General features: G+C 41.4%; 1 protein-coding gene across 7 annotated transcripts in view; it reads right to left on the minus strand.

The window, feature by feature from the left end:
* GRID2 (glutamate ionotropic receptor delta type subunit 2) overlaps positions 1-22,177 on the minus strand; it is an 802,847-nt gene that overhangs the window by 358,876 nt on the left and 421,794 nt on the right. For all 7 annotated transcript variants that reach the window (XR_014538421.1, XR_014538422.1, XR_014538423.1 and 4 more), the window contains exon 3: positions 5,780-6,064. Coding sequence is in view for 4 of the 7 variants with exons in the window: in XM_083571111.1 (XP_083427237.1) it covers positions 5,780-6,064 (285 nt within the window). In the remaining 3 variants the exon portion in view is untranslated. The remainder of the gene's footprint in view (positions 1-5,779; positions 6,065-22,177) is intronic.

Here is a 22,177-nt window from a genome sequence, read left to right on the forward strand (position 1 = left end):
TCTTATATGTTTTGTAAGAGATTTAAATATTGGCAGATGTCTGAAGTATTTTGTTGGGGAGTCTGAAATCTCTGAATTTAGGGCTCTGTGTGTATGTGCTGCATGGAGAAGGGGCTGGGCGGGTGGAAATCAACTGGTCTTGATTTCAGGGTTTAAACCAAACATTTTATGGCAGGGAAAACCAAACTTGGGTACACACTGCATCCCTTGAACTTCTCATCATTCAGGGAACTGAGCTGAGATTATGTGATGCATAAATAGGGAACCTGTGGCATTCCAGATATTGCTGGATTGCAACTTATTGGACATACTGGCAGGCAGTGTTGGTTATTCAACAACATCTGCAAGGCGGCAGTTTCCCTATTTTGGATAATTTTTTAAAACCCCTTTTTGCATATCTTGATGCTTGCATATGCACACCACCAATATTTTTCTATCATTTTATTTTTTTAATCACTGGTCACAGAAAATATTGTTGTTTCCTGGGTTGCTGTGCTATAATCATTCTTTTAAGGATTAGTTAAAATAATTAACATTCTTTATACTCCCCTGTGTGTGTGGAAAGTAATTGCAGTTTTAAAGGATCTCAGATTGCTTAGAGTAGCTGCTGCATTTAAAACGAGCCCTTAAGGGTATGTTAAAGAACATGTCTTTATATGGGTGAAAGCATTTTTTTTTGACACTATTATCAAACTGTTAGAAGCGAAATCCTAGTAATAAAATTTGGAGGCTGCTGAATTACCAAACTGCCATTCGACTCAGAAACTAATGGAAATGTGTAAGTGTGTGTATGCATGCATGTGCACTCATCAAAATCATATTTGTGGATAATCTTCATTAAAAAAAAAGTTAGCTTCAGAGGCTGAATGGCAATTCAGCCGAGGGCTTTGCAGGCTTAAAAGTAAACACTCCAGAAAAAGAATGATTCTGAAGAAATAGAAAGGGATTTTCTTTTATTTAGGAGGTTGCCTTGCACTGTGACAGATCATTGGTCTATCTAGCTTAGAACTGCATGCACTAACTGGCAGTGGTTCTCCAGGGTTTTAGAAAGTGAACCTTCTCAGCCCTACATGCCCTATTTAAATTTCACCCTTTTTAACTTCTCACCCCCCATCACAGTGCTTTGTATTTTGATAAGTCAATGTTTGTTGTAAGCCACTTTGAGCACAGCTCTCTGTGGAAAAGTGGCATACAAATAAACCTAGTGAACCAATCAATTGGTGTCTGGAGTTAGGGGAAGGTTTTGACCCATCTGAATCATATCACAAACAAGACACACTGAGAACAAAGCTAGCTTCTGTCTGCAAAGCCTTATATTTTAATGTGATGTTCCCTGCTAGTGCATCTTTTCTCAAACTGGTGCACTCCAGAAGTTGTTGGGCTACAACTCCCATTACCCTTTACCATTGGCCATGCTGACTGGGGCTGATGGGAGTTGGAGTCCATCACTATCTGGGGGGGGGGGTTGTTCTAATGTGTGACACAGAAACTGACTATATTGGAAACATTTGTTGAAAAGTTAGATGCGTTAAACATTTCCCACCAATATGATGATGACCACTATCCTATTATGCTAACTTATTTAGAATGGATGCTCCAATTTCTATTAGGCAAATGTTTTTATTTGTTTCCCATACTCATCACAATTTAACGTTTCATTTGAAATGCACTGTCAATGGAAGGTATTGGTTATATGTGGATCTGAAGTGAGCTTTCAGAATCATTTCCCTTTCAGCCAGCTAATTAGGACTTATATGGAAATAATAACATATTTCGAAGGCTTCTATTTTCTTTGCTGGCAAGATAATTTTAAGTAGACTGGAGTCTTCTATCAACCAGAAATAATAAGAACTGTTCTCTTTTGCCCCCATAATAAATCAAATGAATAGGTCCAGTTGCATTCAGACAGACTTTTTGCCATTTTACAAAGCAGAACAGAATGCAAATAACACTTTGCACTGCAGAAATACATAATTCCAAATATAAATTAGGCCCCATCACTTCTCTAATGAAAGGCAATCACTGATAGACAAGATAAAAGTCAAATGCAATTCCAGTGTATTGAACTTAAAACCTATGACATTGATAAATGGATATGCAAATGAATGCAGTACCTTTGTATAATGTGAGGTATTTGGATGAGCATAATATTTATTCTGGATGCAAGCCCAGTTTTATTGTAGTGAGATTCACTGTAAACACCAAAAAGCTTATTTTCCTCATGCAGCAAGAATATTGCTGGGAATAATTTCAGTAATGCCAGCTAAGTATTTTCTTTAAAACTGAGAAATTAAATAACGTGAGCAAAGAAGGTGCATTATTTCTAATAAAGGAAATGTAAATACAAGTCTTCTTATTACCAATATGTAATTCAGTCTAACAATGTTCACTTTAAAAACAAAACACTGCCATCTTTTTGGTGCCAGGAAAAGAATTTCCTCCCCCAAGCGTTTGATGGAATATGATCCAGCTGTGTTAAGACTTTATAGCGGTGTCTCTGTGGGCTGCTGATAAGTTTTTTGTTTGCTTGCTTTCTGTTACAGCTGCTGTTGTTTAAGGTATTGATTTGCTGTTAAATTTTGATAGCCATTGGTGCGTGTATTTTTTAAAAAAAGAGTAGTGCATGTTTGTATACATGATTGTAAGTCACATAGAAACTGCCCTGTATTAGAAGAAGAGTTTGGATTTGATATCCTGCTTTATCACTACCCGAAGGAGTCTCAAAGCAGCTAACATTCTCCTTTCCTTTCCTCCCCTACAACAAACACTCTGTGAGGTGAGTGGGGCTGAGAGACTTCTCCAAAGTGTGACTAGCCCAAGGTCACCCAGCAGCTGCATGTGGAGGAGCGTAGACACGAACCCGGTTCCCCAGATTACAAGTCTATCGCTCTTAACCACTACACCACACTGGCTCTCAACTAACAAATTGTTGTAGGCAACCACCTGCCTCAAAAGACAATGGTGTGCACCACTGGGGTTGAAGTCAAACCACCAGAGAATCACAGTTCCTGCTGTTGCTGCAGAGACTGGTAGCTCATAACTGCTGCCTCCAGCATTGTTTTTGCTGTATTAGTAGCACCACAGTGATCTCTCCAAGGTGCAAGCCTGGGCAGTGTGTATGAAGGTCCTGCACTGCCCAGATGACAAGACCCTCCTATTGGCATCGCTGATGTGGTCTAAAAGGAAAGCAGAGCAATTCATTTGGCACCAGCTTGGCTGCAGGAGTTGCAGGAAGGAGGTGTACAAGATGCCAGCCAACCGTTTTGGGGACTCCACTCCAGATTTGTGTAGGCTTTACTCCTTAGCCTTTTCTTTTCCCAATGATGTCCCTGGAAGTCTAGGGTTCAACTCACCACTCAGGCATGAAGCACACTGCGTGATTTTGGGCCAGTCGCTGTATTTCAGTCTAACCTATCTTACAATAATAATAATAAATTAAAATAAATTTTTATTTATATCCCGCCCTCCCCAGCTGAAGCCGGGCTCAGGGCAGCTAACAACAATAAAATAATACAACAAGGTTGTTTGGAGAGGGAAAAACTGGACAGGAGAACCAAGCATACCACCTTGGGCTTCTGGGAGGAAAGGTGGGATGTAAATAAAATAAAAATAAGTCCCATTATGATAAAATTTGTACAAACAGTCCCTTCCTAATGTTACTTTAACCTGGAATTGAGGTTCAATGAGATCAATAGAGGTCAATGTGCACATATTGTAGCTATGCATTTGATGACTTGTTCAGTAAAACACTCAGGGTCCATTCTCAATAATACTTGTTATCGTTATTTCCATTATCTGAATGAGCTTCAGTACCGCAAGCTTTAATCTTCAGAAGGGAAGCATTTCACAATGAATTCACTGTGGGTCTCTTCCTAGCAACCTGAGTAGAGGCACTGACAGGCTCCTGGGAGACCAGTATCCAGCCAGGCTTGGCTGGAATGACATTGATGGGTTGTATAGCTGGCATGGGGACTCCACATGACTATTTTATCTTATGTCAGAAGTTGAACAATAATGTGTTTTTTTTCTACTTTAGGTATTTCTTTTGAATGTTACCATCACTCCATCTTGGTATGTAAGTCTTGTTAAACAAAGCTTTCCTACCACTCAGGCCTTTCAAATGACAGAGTCGGTGTAGATTGGTTGAGCAATATTGGATTCTTGTGATGAAAATATGTGAGCTCTGTTGCTTAGCTATGTGACACCAATGATTTGCTTATCTAAACTGACATCCTACATCTATTAATTTAAGTATGAAGTAATCAGTGAACCACATGTACAGTTCCTACCTCCCTATTAATTTTATTAAAAGATTTCTTATCCACCCTTCACCATAAGGTCCCAGGTCAGGCTAGAACAATACACTGTCCAAATATAAAAAATGATGAAATAGTTACAATTATTAAAACAAAATAAAAAAACCAATTGCAGCCAGGACAGAACAATACACTGTCCAAATATAAAAAAATGATGAAATAGTTACAATTATTAAAACAAAATAAAAAAACCAATTGCAGCCAGGACAGAACAGCGTGCTTGACTGATGTATCCTGACACAATATCATGACCAAGAATTTCAATGGTTCTCAAAGTTTACACCAGCTTAAAGTTACAATACAAAGTAGCAAAGCAGCAGGATCCTGCTCCTTTCTATATTTTATCTTCTTCTTCCATCTTTTTAATGGAATGGAGTACATCAGATAATGCTAGAAGAGCCACCAAATTGATAACAATACCTAGGATAAGAAGCAGATTTGCTGCCCAGCTTCATGCAATGCAAAGTTTGAAGATAACCAACTACAGCAAACCTGCTGCTCTCCAGATGTTGCTCATCTACAACTCCCATCATCTATGACCATTTGCCAGCTTGGCTGGGGATGATGAGTGTTGTAGTCCAATAACATCTGGAAGGTCACAGGTCCCCACCTCTGACTACAGCATATATACTGCCATCTAAATTGACATTTTAAAGTCAATTTCCTCATACTGACACAAAGACACTTCATAAATACTGCAAAGATGGCAGCTAGATGAAAGTTGGGTCATTTTGTACTTTTGTCGACTTTATTTTAAATTGGCTCTAAAGAGGAAAGTTAAAAAATAATCTGGTTTGGCTGGGATGTTGATTCATTTTTTCTTGCAGACATGTTCCTGTCTGAACAACATTCATACATGACATGATATAAGAGTAGGGAAATGCTCTTCTTATTTTTTCCAATGCAATTATTATATTTTGAAATACAGCTGTTAAAACTAAAAAAGTAAATATTTATTTCTGTTACAGCTGGTTGCAAGCTTACCTCAAGACAAAGCACAGACTGAGCTGTGGAGACAGTGAAGATGGAGTACAATGAACCCATATGGGCATAATATGTAGATATTCCAAAACAAAGGCAGAATCATTCGCACAGGATGGCTATTTTTCTAGGTTAGAAAATCAAATAAAAGGCACCCAAAATGCTTTCTTAGTGTCACATATATATATAAAAAATACCCTTAGCTACTCCATTTGGCACTTATCAAAGGCATTATCAAGGAAAGCCATAAAAGTTGATGGCTTTCAGAAATCGCAAAGGGCTGTGGGTTTTTGTTTTTTTTACGTTTTTAATTCTAAGGATTATGTGAAATGCTAATGCTGTCATAAAATGCTTAGAGAGGGATGTAATCTAGTGGAAGATTTTAAGGATCTTAATGCAATTGCGTTTAATAGTATTACACAGATTTGATGATAACAATTACCCCTTACATACACAAAGAGAGACACAGAGTAAACACTTACCGTACTCGCTATCATAGAAAATGATGAACTTCTGCCAGGCATATTCTGTGACCACCCTCAAGATAACATCATTGATATAGACAGGCGGGCGTACAAAGAGTGTGTAGTCATCATTCCTGTTGCTCCTGGTGGTCCCACAGCCACTCCTTGGAGTCCCAGCTGTTGACCGCTGGATGAAGAGGTGAGGGATGTGCATAGCATCTGCCAAGGACTGGAGGGATCCTGCTGACGTACAGCCAATGGAGCTGACAAGAGCCAGGATGCCATGGTTCATGAGGTCACAGCCTGCAAGAAAGCACAATGATATTCAAGATGAGAAGGAGAGCTCCAGTACACACAGAGAAAACAAATATATTTTTTTAAAAAAAAAAATTATCCTGCTGAAAATATATATAAGAAAGGCCTTCGTGCAACAACGTCAGTCAAGTGAGAAGAGGCTAGAGAGTTGCCATAAATTCAATAATCTTGTCTCCTCTAAAAACAGCCCATTCCAAGAGTCTGCGTGGTGCCATAAAAGCCATGAGCCTTGTCCATTCATTCCAAACTGCCAAACATATTACTGTTAATGAGAGCTATATGACTGCCCATCCCTCACAGCCTGGAAGCAGGACACAGCCAGTGAAGGAGCTACATCTATAAATATTGCCTTCTGAGGACTCTTACAGACATTAGCAACAGAATCCAATATTAAATTAAACAGAGTTCCTGGGGAGATAAATACCTCTCAAAGTCCAACATGCAAGCTCTGGGAGTAGGATATCTGCATTACATGCAGAGAGATTTTGAAGGCATAATGGCTCAGAGTAGCTGTCAGCTTTCAAAGGAAGATTATGTATGCATATTTGTCCAGAAAGAGCCAAACGCTGAATTCCTTTGGTGCAGTAAAGGAAATGAGAGACAGGGTGCTTGATCTAGACCTTCATCTTCTGTAGAGGGCAGTTCACAGGCCAGAGGTATATAAGCCCATTTAAGTGGGACGCCATGAAGTAGCCAGTTAAATTGCTCTATAATTCAGACATCCTGAGAATTGCAGAGGTGGTATTACGGTAAAGGTGGAAGACTGTATTATACAATTCAGTGTTGCCATTACAGGAAATTGGGGGGGGGGAGTCTTGTGATACCTTAAGGGAGGCATGGCCAAACTTGGCCCTCCAGATGTTTTGGGACTACAATTCCCATCATCCCTGACCATTGGTCCTGTTAGCTAGTCATGGTGGGAGTTGTAGTCCCAAAACATCTGGAGGGCAAAGTTTGGCCATGCTTGCCTTAAGGCATGGGTGGTGAATGTCAGGATTTGGGAGCAAAATGCATCACTCAAAGTATCTCTACGGGGCACTCAAGACTGTACCCAAGCCATGTCTCATTACTAAGCTGCAACCCTTCCCAGACCAACTTTGCTCTCTCAAATGCTTTTGCCTGGCTGCTGTCATATCTGTTCTTCTGCCCACTTTTGGCTCTGGTCCTGCATTCCCTTGACAGGTGGCTGCCAGGAAGTGACCCATGAGGAAATGTGGCCTTCAAACTGGAGGAGGTTTCCCACCCTTGCCCTAAAGCCTAACCAATTTATTGAGATAAAAGCCTTTGGATACTAAAGCCACTTTATAAGATACATAAAGAACAAGGAGAACAGTTCAATCTCCCATGACATTTTCATGTTGATTTGAAGGGTACCATTCCATTAGATTCAGCCTCAATCAGGACCAGAGTTTCCTCTCCCACTATTGCCGTTGCTGTTGTGAATGGTCTCACATACATTTGAGTTGTATATGGAAATGCCACAGGCTATACTTTTTGCATTTTGTGGAGTTTTGGCCGCTCCACTATCACACACTCCCTCATATGCTTATGCCCCAATCAAGGAAAACACAACATTGATCTAATTAACTGGACTCTAGTCCCATGAAAAATAAATAAATCAAAGTAAACCTCTTATCCCAAGAGGTTGTGAGATTCTGCATTATGTATGACAATGCATTCCACCTGCATGGGTGAGAATTCATGTGTTACACAGTTCAGTGACAGCCCCAGGTTCAGTTGTGGGCATTTCCAGTTAAGCTCTGCTTGAGGGTCTAGAGAGCCACTGCCATTCAAAGCAGGCAAATGAACAGTATACTCCATGGACCAATGGCTACACTCACTATAAAACAACTTCAGCAATGTTAAAGGAGTAGTATGATTCCTCATACCGTTCCTTTATCATTCCAAATAAATCACCAGCTTAAGCCTTCATTGCCTCTTTAATGTTCCACTAAGAACATTTCCATGTGGCTGGAATGAGTCTTGTAATCTCTCTCCCTGAGGCCACTCTGAGATTGATTTGGTGCTATATATTTTCACTAACCACATGGCAAACATATTAAAATGGTGATCAGGTGGTGGGCTGACATGAGAAGCTGCTCCAGATTCAGCATAGCAATTTCACTCATTGCTCTCACATGGATAAAATGAGAACTCACAGTATATGTGTGATATATCCAATCCACCCTACTGCATCATATATAGGTCATGAAAAACTGCAAGGCTTAAAATACACACACACACACATGCACACACACACCACAGGAAACATGGAGTTGTTTACGCAAAAGGTAACACCTTGTAACTAATGGTCCAGTTAATGAAGGCTGAGCAGCAGTAGAAAAACTTGAAGTGCTATACTAATGACATCCACATTAATACCAGAGGTGTTTATCATGATTAATGCTAGTGCAATTGATAAATATCAAAGGAATTAATAATGATTAAGCCCATAATTTTGACGCATTACCCCTGTGAGAAATAAGCAGAGGGTGAAGTGTTTATGTTGGCTTTCTAATGGAGTCAGAAGTCTGAGTGAGGAAGCACTGCAACTTTCTCAAAGTAATTACACAGTAGCCAAGGTTTTCCATGCCCAATTTATGCTTGGCCATCAACATGGGCAGCTGACCTATTCTTCAAGATTCAGTATGGCCAACTAAACATCTAATGAACTGCCACTTTAAGCTGCTACTTTCATGTATATATCCGCTTTGGCCAAGCATATATTTTGATGTCATTACTAATTTTTGAGAAACTTCAGTAGGCATATGCAAATACTGTACCTGGAAGGGCTTGTTCTGAGGTAGAGAGTAAGCCTGCAACTAGTTTTCTATGTCAGGGGTTCAATGAGTCCTAGCACATTAGGTGCATTAAAAGTGGAATGTCTTGGAGCAGGCATAGGTAAACTCGGCCCTCCAGATGTTTAGGGACTACAACTTCCATCATCCCTGACCACTGGTCCTGTTAGCTAGGGATGATGGGAGTTGTAGTCCCAAAAATCTGGAGGCCCGAGTTTGCCTATGCCTGTCTGGGAGTATAGGCTGTTTGTTCACCACGGGTAAATATATCTGAATAAATGATGCTTTCTTATAGTTTGTCAAATCATTGGTCCATTTAGTTGAGTTCTGTCTCTGTGATGACAACATGTGGGCTCAACATATGGGCTGGATTTGTGGCAGGTGTTGAGGGGAGGACAGGGGGAAATGCCTCATTGTCTTTACACTGGCTTCTACAAGCACAATATAATAGACATTTTAAAACTTAGTGAACATAACTAGTTAGGGCTTTTAATTTCATTGGGTCTACTGTGAGTAAAATGCAGCTGAACACCACTCAAAATATCCCTGCTATTTCTCCCAGTGTGGGTGTAGCCAAAGTGAAACCCTCCAGTTGATGTTGGACTACAACTTCCATCATGCTGGCTGAGGCTGATTGGAGTCAGAGTTGAACAACAGTGGGAGGGCACCATGTTGGCTATCTCTGTGCTAATGACCCATAAATTGGTTTGGTGGCTCAAGGAACTCAAGCTACATGCACAGGAGTTCTTAGCAGATATGGACAAGGCCTTATATGAAATCATGGAGTCTGATTGAAACCAAGTATGGAAAACAATACAGCATTGAAACTATGTATGTAACGATTTCCTTGAATGCCAAAATCTTCCTATTGAAAAAAACTTGCCTAACACTCCGTGTTTTGCTTTGGTATCAGTTTGCTACAATCTTTGTTGGTCTGTGTGTGGTGGTGGGGAAGAGTGTCATCTTCACTTCTAATAATATACACATAACTGCATGTGCACACATTCACAGGCATTGCACCAAACTCTAAACAATGCACTTTCCCAAATAAGCCAGAACAGGGCATTTACCACAGTGTCTCATTTTCTTCCTTCTTACATTTTGCATTTTTATTACAGCAACTGATTAACACTAACTTGCTCTTGTTAATTATTCAACATCTAGGCTACATTTATTCTTCGCGACAATGAAAACAAAACAAAAAAGATGAAGCAGGCTATACTTTTTAGTCTCTTTATATTTATCCCCTCCATCTCATTCTCAGGGGAGAATCTTGCATTATCTAGGTTGCCAATCCATCTGGGAACAGCCATATCCCATATTTTACACACACACACACACACCCTGGTTCTAGAAATAGATCAGAGGAGACTGAGTATTTGATATTATAAAGCCCTGGTTTGGATGTTTTTTTTAATATAATAAGACTATCTGCTTTATAACCTAACCTTGTGGTCTCTTTATTATATATTTTGTTTTTGTTTTTTATTTAAATTATTTACAACCCACGCTGCTTTGTTCACATAACCCCAGCAAAAGAAACAACATTAAAATACAATGACATAATATTTCATTTAAATGCAATTCAATGCAAAAAAACAACAACCAGGCAATATACTAACACAACTGCCTCAGACAAACGAGGTGCATCAGTTTAGCCAAATGCTTGGCAGAATAGACATGTTTTTAGCTAGCATCAAAACTGCAACAATATTGGCATTTCTCACAACTTAGAGGTGGGGTGCCAATACTGAGAAGGTCCTCTCACAAATCACCACATCATGGAGAACTGTGGCACTCTGAAAAGGGCATCTATTATGCCTGTCCAATCAGGTGAATAGAGCAGGTGGTTTTTCAGGTACTGTATATGAGTCACCTAGGGAAGTAAGTCTCATATCAGTACAGTGATACCTCGGGTTACATATGCTTCAGGTTACAGACTCCGCTAACCCAGAAATAGTACCTCAGGTTAAGAACTTTGCTTGAGGATGAGAACAGAAATCGTGCTCCGGCGGCGCAGCGGCAGCAGGAGGCTCCATTAGCTAAAGTGGTGCTTCAGGTTAAGAACAGTTTCAGGTTAAGAACAGACCTCCAGAACGAATTAAGTCCTTAACCCAAGGCACCACTGTATTTAACAGGACTTCTGTATTTAATGGGACTTACTTCTAGGATTGCAGCCTTAACATTGAGGCATACAAAATAACTGCCATGTTATGTTCCCTGTTGGGCAAAGATTCCTGCATTGCAGGGGCTTGGACTAGATGACTCTCGTGGTCTCTTCCAACTCCCCCCAAAATAACTATGATTCTAACATGATTGTCTTTGATAGGTTTGCATCCAACCACACTCCATCAATCAGTTTTCTCAAAACTATCTCAAAATAAAATAAAAAGGCAGTGAACACAACTTACATATTCACAGCATCAGCAGATGAGAATTTTGCATGAACATCCACCAGGACATTTATAATTCATTTTCAAGCCAGTCTGAACTAAATTCCTATTCTAGCCATTCAAAAAAAGAAATCAATGCCAATTACCTTGATTTCCCTCCATCTGCTCCCATTTAAGATAGCCATCTATATGGCTTTGAACTGTGTCATTTGAATAACAAAACTTCAAACCCATCTTCCCCCTTTGCAACTAAATTTAAAGTATCCTGTCTTAAAGTTGCACATCAAAGTCTATATTGAATGCACTGCCAATATGATCAACCCACATTAGTTTGACATCAGCGAAACAAAATAATTCATTTTGAAATGGTGCTGTATGAAATGATACGTTCGAAAGCAATTTTACTGCAGTTGTGGTTACGAGAAGAAACCTGAATGTCCTATTTGCAGAGAAGAGTTTACGGGCAGTGAATTTAAGAGCCTGATCTACAAGCCACCAAAGGCAAAAGAAACTGTCTAGAGACAAACAAAATGATCTGTGGACTGCAGCATCTTCTCTATGAAGAAAACATACAATATTGGAGGTTTTTAGTGGGGGAGGAATTACAACTAAGACATTTTTTGAATTTTGCACAGTGTGGAGAAAGTGGATACAGAGGCATTTTTCTTTACCCAAGAACTTGGGATCATCCAATGAAACAGAAAGAAAGAGATTTAGGACAAACAAAAGGAAGTGCTTCTTCATGCAGTGCATAATTAATATTTGGCATTTGCTGCCACAGGTTATACCTCTCCCCATATGAACCAACCCAGAACCTGCGATCATATCTGAGACGCTTGTCCATGTGCCTCCTGCACAAGAGATACAAAGACTGGCAACACAACAAGGGGCCTTTTCTGCAGTGACTCTTTGCTTGTGGAAAGTTCTTCCCAGGGATACTTGTGTGGTGCCTTCGTTACATATATTTAGGCACCAGGCAAAAACATTCCTCTTCCCCCAGACCTTTGGCTAATTAGTCAATCTATGGCCTTTTAAACTGGTGTGTGTGATTTTTTCTGTTTGTTATTGTGGTTCACATTTTTGGGTTTTTATAATGAAAACCGGCCTGTGATCTTCAGATGAAGGGCGATATAGAATTTTAACAACAACAACAACAACAACAACAACAACAACAACAACAATAATAATGGATGATAACAATTAGCTTAGTTGACTTTCAAAAGAGAATTATGCAAGATCATGGTGGATAAATCTATTAATGTCTACAAGCTATGTTGGCAATATCAAAACCCCATGTTGAAATTACAGCGGAGCAACAAGAGGACTTGTGGGCTTCTCTAGGCATATGTTTGGTTGCTATAGGAAGTAGGGTGCTGGAGTAAATTGACATTTGTTTTAGAGTAAGCATATGTCCTGTTTTACAAAAGGCAGTCTCTCAACAAGCTCTCTTATAAGCCATTGTTAGTCTTACTATCATTTTTAATGTGTAGTGGTATTGATAGGCTTATGAGAAACCCCATGGTTTATTGAAACACTATCTAAAAACCACTGCAGATGAATTTGCAGGGTGCATACGCAAAAATGAATTCTAAAATGATAATTGGTGCTAGTATTATCTAAATATCATGTTCATCTCATTTTTGTGTGTGTGAATATGCCAAGAGTTAAATAATGGTGCCTAGCATCCTTTAGTAACTTCACATGTCACTGGCTAAACTTCTGCATGAATTTATTTCACCTCTGTCTTGATCTATTCATGAACAGAAGGAAAGCACACTGGTAGTCACATTATTGTCTCAGGTGCACTTATATCAATCCTATTTATCCTGGACAGGGGGAATAATTTATGCCCATCATAAACAAATCCTTCAGTGCTATGAGCCCCCATGAAGCAAGGCACATGTATGCTAAATTTCTTGGTACATTAGGTTACACTAATGATGGTCTTTAATAACCTCTGGCTGAAAAAGATAAGGGGGAATCAAACAACGCAGAGCATCTTTACTTTACTTTTCTGTCCAGAAACAAATCCGTCTAAATGTAAAACAGTCCAAGATTTCTATATGTTATTTGAATACACTTTTTTTTTGTGAAAGGCGGAGGTCCATTCTGGAGCTTTTGGGAAAAACATTTCTAGGCAGGTTTTTTGGATGTCAGTATACTGGTTCAGGGCACCATTGTGTCCAAATGGAACACCGCAGGATTAGCAAGACCACCTTACCTGGCACAGTCCAGGTTTGCTGACCCATCGTGGCTGATTAGCTGCTCTCCCTGTGCAAAGGTCAGAGGGGGCAGGGTTTCTGTTGAGGCAGGTGATTAGCTGTGGGAGGAGCTTATCAGAGCTTGCAGGGCAGCGGCGTGCGCAGTTTGATCCATCTTATAGATTTAGGGGAGCTAGTCTCAAACGTTTGTTGGGGGAAACCTAGGTTTTTTTGGGGGGAGTTATTTGTCCTGTCTTCACGCTTCTTATGATGGAGGACCGCTGTAGCCACCCCCAACGACACGTTCTCAAGATGGAGGGTGAGGGAACAGCTGCAGTCGCCTGCGGTTCCTGCGCAATGTTTGCCATCTTGCCAAAGGTTGCAGGCAGCTTTACCTGCAGCAATTGCATGTTGATTGCCCTCTTTAAAGACAAAGTCCAGCAACTGGAGGAACGTGTAGCTACGCTCCAAAGAATTAGAGAGCTGGAGCTCTTCTTGGAAGCAACAGAGCACACCGTCTCCACCAAGGAGGAGACAGGGGACTCCCCTGAGAAGGAGGCTAGTTCACCAACACAGGAGCCAGATATATGGAGAAACGTGACTCAAAGAAGTAGGAGGCCCAGGGTTCGCTCTGATTGTTTAGAAATACACAATTGCTTTGAGGTCCTCTCCCCTAGCATGGAAGACGAAGAGCAGACTCCATTTGAGGATCTCTCCCTCATTACAGTCGATCAGGTATACGAAGACGAGCAGCAATGTCAGTCCTCAGGGAATGTGCAGGCGACCGTGGAATGGACAGCTCACGGAAGAACCCCGACCAAACCTAAGAGGAGGCGTGTAGTAGTGATAGGGGATTCCCTACTGAGGGGAACAGAAGCAGTGATCTGTGGGCCTGACAAGATGTCTCGGGAAGTGTGCTGTCTCCCCGGGGCTAAGATCCAAGATGTAACTGAACGACTGCAAGGAATCATAAAATCCACTGACAAATACCCCTTCCTCTTGGTTCATGTGGGAACCAATGACACTGCAAGCAATAGCCTCCAGAAGATCAAAAGAGACTACGAGGCTCTGGGCAGGAAATTGAAGCAATTAAATGCACAAATTGTCATCTCATCTGTCCTCCCAGTTGAACAACATGGCCCAGGGAGAGAGGGAAAAATAGTGGAAGTGAACAGCTGGCTTCGCAAATGGTGTAAACAGGAACGGTTTGGATTCTTAGATCACGGACTGCAGTTTCTTGAAGATGGACTTCTGGCAAGCGATGGGCTGCACCTCACAATGGTTGGGAGGAATGTTTTTGCCAAAAATCTCAGAAACCTCATCAGGAGGGCTTTAAACTGACTAATGTGGGGGAGGGAGACAGTGCTCCTGAAGGTAGGAGTCTATCAATTGATGAAGATGATCATCCAAATGTCATAGACCAAATGGAGCAAACAGCATGCAGACCTAGTGGTGGGAGGAAAAAATCCTTAAATAAGAGACACGGGGGAATGATTAATGGACTTCAATGTCTGTACACTAATGCACAAAGCATGGGAAATAAACAAGATGAGCTTGAGCTCTTGGTACAGCAAACTAAATATGAAATAATAGGAATCACTGAAACCTGGTGAGATAAGTCCCACGACTGGAATGTAATAATGGAGGGATACAATCTATTTCAGAGAAACAGACCAGACAAGAAAGGAGGAGGAGTGGCATTATATGTCAGGGATGTGTATACCTGTGAAAAGATCCAAGACTTAGAACCTCAAAGCCAAAGTGAGAGCATTTGGGTCAAAATTAAGGGAGAGAAGAATAACAGTGACCTCATTGTGGGAGTTTACTATAGATCCCCAAGCCAAACGGAGGACATAGATGATGCCTTCCTGGAACAGATGGCCAAGCATGCAAAAGGAAGGGAGATAGTAGTAATGGGGGACTTCAATTACCCGGATATTTGTTGGATGTCAAACTCAGCCAAGAGCATAAGGTCAAACAGATTCCTCACTGGCCTTGCAGACAACTTCATTGTCCAGAAAGTGGGAGAAGCAACAAGAGGAACAGCCATTTTAGATCTGGTCCTAACCAATGTTGATGACCTGGTTAGTGGGGTAGAAGTGGAAGGATCATTAGGCGCGAGTGATCATGCTCTTCTGAAGTTTACTATACAGCGGAAAGGAGCAGCCAAGCATACTAGGACTCAATTTATCGACTTTAAGAAAGCCGACTTCATAAAACTTAGGGAAGTGCTGGGTGAGATCCCATGGACAATAATACTAAAAGGAAAGGGAGTTCATGATGGCTGGGAGTTTGTTAAGAAGGAGATAGTAAAAGCACAACTTCAGGCAATACCAATGAGACGGAAACATGGAAGGTGCCTAAAGAAGCCAGGGTGGCTATCTAAAGAACTTTTAACTGAGTTAAGATTAAAAAAGGATGTGTACAAAAAATGGAAAAGGGGGGAAACCACCAAAGAGGAATTCAAACAAATAGCCAGCACGTGTAGACACAAAGTCAGAAAAGCTAAAGCACAGAATGAACTCAGGCTTGCTAGAGAGGTTAAAAGCAACAAAAAAGGCTTTTATGGGTATGTTCGTAGCAAAAGGAAGAACAAAGAAACAGTGGGGTCACTCAGAGGAGAAGATGGTGAAATGCAAACAGGGGACACAGAAAGGGCTGAACTCCTCAATGCCTTCTTTGCCTCAGTCTTCTCCGATAAAGAAAACAATGCCCGACCTGAAGAATTTGGAGCAAATGATTCAGCAGAGGAAACACAGCCCAGAATAACTAAGGAGAGAGTACAAGAATACTTGGCTAGTTTAGATGTATTCAAGTCTCCAGGGCCAGATGAACTGCATCCAAGAGTATTAAAAGAACTGGCAGATGTGATCTCAGAACCACTGGCAGTCATCTTTGAGAATTCCTGGAGAACAGGCGAAGTCCCGGCAGACTGGAGGAGGGCAAATGTTGTCCCTATTTTCAAAAAGGGGAAAAGAGAGGACCAAAATAATTACCGCCCAGTCAGTCTGACATCAATACCAGGGAAGATTCTGGAGCAGATCATTAAGCAAACAGTCTGTGAGCACCTAGAAAGGAATGCTGTGATCACCAATAGTCAGCATGGATTTCTGAAAAATAAGTCATGTCAGACTAACCTGATCTCGTTTTTTGACAGAATTACAAGCCTGGTAGATGAAGGGAACACAGTGGATGTAGCCTACCTTGATTTCAGCAAGGCATTTGACAAGGTGCCCCATGATATTCTTGTAAAGAAGCTGGTAAAATGCGGTCTTGACTATGCTACCACTCAGTGGATTTGTAACTGACTGACTGACCAAACCCAAAGGGTGCTCATCAATGGTTCCTCTTCATCCTGGAGAAGAGTGACTAGTGGGGTGCCACAGGGTTCTGTCTTGGGCCCGGTCTTATTCAACATCTTTATCAATGACTTGGATGATGGACTCAAGGGCATCCTGATCAAATTTGCAGATGACACCAAACTGGGAGGGGTGGCTAACACCCCACAGGACAGGATCACACTTCAAAATGACCTTGACAGATTAGAGAACTGGGCCAAAACAAGCAAGATGAATTTTAACAGGGAGAAATGTAAAGTATTGCACTTGGGCAAAAAAAAATGAGAGGCACAAAAACAAGATGGGTGACACCTGGCTTGAGAGCAGTACATGTGAAAAGGATCTAGGAGTCTTGGTTGACCACAAACTTGACATGAGCCAACAGTGTGACGCGGCAGCTAAAAAAGCCAATGCAATTCTGGGCTGCATCAATAGGAGTATAGCATCTAGATCAAGGGAAGTAATAGTGCCACTGTATTCTGCTCTGGTCAGACCTCACCTGGAGTACTGTGTCCAGTTCTGGGCACCACAGTTCAAGAAGGACACTGACAAACTGGAACGTGTCCAGAGGAGGGCAACCAAAATGGTCAAAGGCCTGGAAACGATGCCTTATGAGGTAAGGGAGCTGGGCATGTTTAGCCTGGAGAAGAGGAGGTTAAGGGGTGATATGATAGCCATGTTCAAATATATAAAAGGATGTCACATAGAGGAGGGAGAAAGGTTGTTTTCTGCTGCTCCAGAGAAGCGGACACGGAGCAATGGTTCCAAACTACAAGAAAGAAGATTCCACCTAAACATTAGGAAGAACTTCCTGACAGTAAGAGCTGTTCGACAGTGGAATTTGCTGCCAAGGAGTGTGGTGGAGTCTCCTTCTTTGGAGGTCTTTAAGCAGAGGCTTGACAACCATATGTCAGGAGTGCTCTGATGGTGTTTCCTGCTTGGCAGGGGGTTGGACTCGATGGCCCTTGTGGTCTCTTCCAACTCTATGATTCTATGATTCTATATAACTCTGTACGACTGGTATTTAACATTGGTGGTGGAAGCGAAGCATAGATTATTATTAACAACAATAACACCTTAGATAACGAATCACATTAGAAGTTCATAGATGGATGAGGTCTAATTGTGAAACATGAAAACAGGATGGATTCTGACTCAGTTGGGTCCCACTGTTATCAATCTAACTTCACTGACTTCAGTGGGAAGGAAACACTGAAGTCTGGATCCAACCCAAAGAGAATTGGCCTGTTTGAAATTTTCACTCTTTGGCTCAGTCTATGATTGAATCACTTTAAAAGTGATTCAATGGGGAATATAAAAGATGGGGTGGTCTGTAGCCGGTGGTCTGTAGCCTGTTCAGGGGTCAATGAACACAACACACTGATAGTTTATAGCACCTGTATGGCAAAAGGGAGAGGGTGGCATTGTGGTCTAAACCACTGAGCCTTGGGCTTGCCGATTAGAAGGTCGGCGGTTCAAATCCCCGCGATGGGGTGAGCTCCCGTTGCTCGATCCCAGCTCCTGCCAACCTAGCAGTTTGACAGCACGTCAAAGTGCAAGTAGATAAATAGGTACCACTCCAGCAAGAAGGTAAACGGCGTTTCCATACACTGCTCTGGTTTGCCAGAAGCGGCTTAGTCATGCTGGCCACATGACCTGGAAGCTGTACGCCAGCTCCCTCGGCCAATAAAGTGAGATGAGCACTGTAACCCCAGAGCTGTTTGTGACTGGACCTAATGGTCAAGGGTCCCTTTACCTTTAAGGCATCATTTGGGAACACACTGGTCAGCATTCTGTTTCCCTATTGCAATCATCTGTTCCCTCAGACACAAACATAAAACAAGCTTGGAGTAATCAGTAGGAAGCTGTTCCTATAATAAGCAATTATAAGCTTTTCTTAAAGTAATTTACCTTTCTCTTTACCTTACCTCCTGCACCACCAGCACAGTGGGTTCTCTGGAGGTCAGGCAAACTAAACCATGGATAGACAGCATTGTGCCTTGCATATTGTTTGGCCTACAGCTTTCATCATTCCTGGCAATTGACCTTGCTAGCTGGGCCTGATGGGAGTGGCAGTCTACAATATATGGCTGGTACCACATTGGCTACCCCAGGACTAAGCAACTGGGGAAAGAGCAATCTCTAAACTGCAGTTCCATCTTAAAAAAAACCAGGAGACTATCCAGTTTGAATACTGTCAGCTAACTCTCCAAGCTAACCAGGATGTATAAAAAGTTTTGTATTCAGGGTCCTAGCAACTTGTTTTCAGTGTAAGGACACTGCCTACTCGCCTGCAGCTGTTTCTGGACTTTAGCCTCAGATTATGAGCCGTTACAGCATTTGACCTCACATCTGGACCTTTGAGTCTTTATTCCTGCCTTGAAGCTACATCTTCTACCTGGGTCTGAGTGTGCATTCAGTGCCTCTGGCCCTTCACCTGCACTTCCCCGATCCATTACTTGAACTTCAGACTACCTGTGGTGACATCTATTTTGATCCTCACCCACCTACACCTGAACTGGCCCCAGTGCTGTGACATGCTTTTAGCATGGTGTATTTGTGGGAAATTGGTTATGCCATCTCTGTGCAGTTGGCCCTAGAAGAAATCAAAAAGTGACTGAGCACAAGGGAAGGAGATGCTTGAAGTGAGAAAAGGTAACAATTCAAAAGTGGCTGATCATGTTCATCAATGCTGTCTGGGATATTTTGGCTAAGAAAAAAGGAAGGTTCTTGTGAACAATATAGCTGTGCACATTACTTTGGGCGATTTGAATCTGAAGATCTGAAAGCAGCTTGAAAATTTGTTTCGTGACTTTAGAAATCCTGCCAACTTACAACTTTCCATCCAACACTGACAACCCTTAGGATTCAGCTAGTTTTAAAAACAATGTGCCTGTGTTGTTTATGTAAGACCAATATAACGTACAGTGATTGAAGTTATTTAAATCACATTGTGCTTAGAACATGACTCCAGTGGCAGGCCTTTAAAAGTCACTGCTAGATGCCATCATTCAGCAGGAAGAATCTGCATCCAAATTCATAAAGGCAATGCCCTTTTACCAGGTGCATAACAGTAGATTAATTTTGCTTGATGAGGCATAATTTAAGAAAAGGTGATGCACTTACACAATGGAAACTTCAAAATGCACCTAGTTAAATTTAGAGTGACATTGGCAGAAGTCAGCATTATGTGAAGTTTGCTAACGTTAAAATTAGGCTAGTGGTCCTGATCAACTTTAAAACTGATGTTTGAATATTAGAATCTTGTCTCATTTTGGAAGAGGCGTACTGTTATCACAATTTGACACACAATGGGATCAAGATTGCTGATAAAATAATATTCCAATAACATATTTAAAAAAGCTTTCATTTTCAAATGCCCCCAACCAAGGGTCTTTACATACAGCTATCACCTGTATGTAGGCATGATCACATACTCCCCTCTCTCATGTAATGGGAACAAACATCTATTTTGCAGCCTAAACACACTGCCAATCTATTTCCACCCATTGTCATACATGGCAGCAAACACAGACACATTCTTCTCACATTACAATGGGCTGTGGATTGTCAAAAGGTGGGAGGAAAGAATATGAAGCAATACCAATACCTTACACCAATGCCCTATCCATCTAGACTAGTTCTACCAAGTCTTAACTGGTAGCAGAATTACAAGGTTTCGTTTTCTAGCCCTACTGCCTGAGATCATTTAACATGTTTACCTCTGAGATGGTGAACCTGTGGCCCTCCAGATGGACTCCAACTCTCATTTTCCATAACCATTGGCCATGCTGGCTGGGGCTCATGGGAGTTGGAGTCAAAGAACACCTGGAGAACCACAGGTTCAGTATCCCTGCTCTAGAAATGAAATTTAAGGCTGATCAGAATTCATTTCCCCCCTTTTAAATGCAAGGAAAGCTTGATCCTCTTAGCTGCAGCTCTGGGGTGTTCAGAAGGCCTTATGTAGATAAAGCTGTGAGAGAGGTTTTGCTTTCACCCCTTGCTCTGTCAGATAAGGTCATTGTTGAATCCATGCATAATTTCCAAGTAGATTATATTTGTGCCTTGGACAAATTCATGTGTGTTTAGGGGAAAGGAATTTACTTTGCATTAGGCTTTTCATGGACAAAATGCACAATGGTTTTGAAAGAAAGTCACCTCAGATATCCCAAACTATGAAAAAGTATTCACCTGATGAATAAAAATGTTTAAAAATGACTTTAACAATATTCAAATTTTACAGCAATATAACAATACCTTGCCAGTTATTTTAAGTTTTCTCAGCATGTACCTACATTCTGGCAAATGGTGTGATTGGGGGGAGGCTTTGCAAGCCTAAATGTGAAGCAGATTAGCTACTTTCTGGTCTAGCAGTGTTTTGTAAGGCAAATACCACTACACATAAAAAAAAAGATAATTCACAATAGTAGCATTAAACTTTTTGGTGTTCTACTTTCCTTCTCATTTCCCCTCCCATTTCAAACACTTTTAGACACATGGGCAGTACAGATGTTGTCTGAAAGCTGAGCGGGCAGTAAAGAAATAGACTGTGTTGGGTGAAAGTGCAATGGTTCACCTATTGAGAGCCATGTCAAATGCTCCTTTCTCTAAATCTTGTCTCGGAACAATGTAAGCAAGTAGAACCAACTTTCCTTGATTTGGGGGTGGGGAGAGTACATTTCCCACATCAGCAGCTTATACCCCAGTCGCCAGCCTCATCTCAGCTGCCTTATATGCCTGGCTCTCCAAACTGGAATTGAAAGCCATTATAGGTTTGCAATAAGGGACGCGGGTGGTGCTGTGGGTTAAACCACAGAGCCTAGGACTTGCCAATCAGAAGGTTGGCGGTTCAAATCCCCGTGACAGGGTGAGCTCTGTTTCTCGGTCCCTGCTCCTGTCAACCTAGCAGTTCAAAAGCATGAAGTGCAAGTAGATAAATAGGTACCGCTCCAGCGGGAAGGTAAACGGCGTTTCCGTGCGCTGCTCTGGTTCGCTAGAAGTGGCTTAGTCATGCTGGCCACATGACCCGGAAGCTGTATGCCGGCTCCCTCAGCCAATAAAGCGAGATGAGCACCGCAACCCCAGTCAGCCACGACTGGACCTAATGTTCAGGGGTCCCTTTACCTTTACTATACGTTTGCAACAGCAATTTAGAAGACGAGCACAAATCATTGTTTTTTGGATCAGTTGTATGAGTAACATGTGTAACTGGAGGACAGAGAAGTAAAGGAAGCTTTGCTATATAAGGCCAAATATGGCTGTGGGGCCATTAGTTTAGTCCATATGTTAAAGTAAACTGAATATCATCTTCCTAGATGATTACATAGATTGAAGTGCAATTATCTTTCAGGCTGTGTCCTCCTTGTAATTT

This window comes from Podarcis filfolensis (assembly GCF_964270895.1).
Source record: "Podarcis filfolensis genome assembly, chromosome: 9".
NCBI classification, from domain to species: Eukaryota; Metazoa; Chordata; class Lepidosauria; order Squamata; family Lacertidae; genus Podarcis; species Podarcis filfolensis.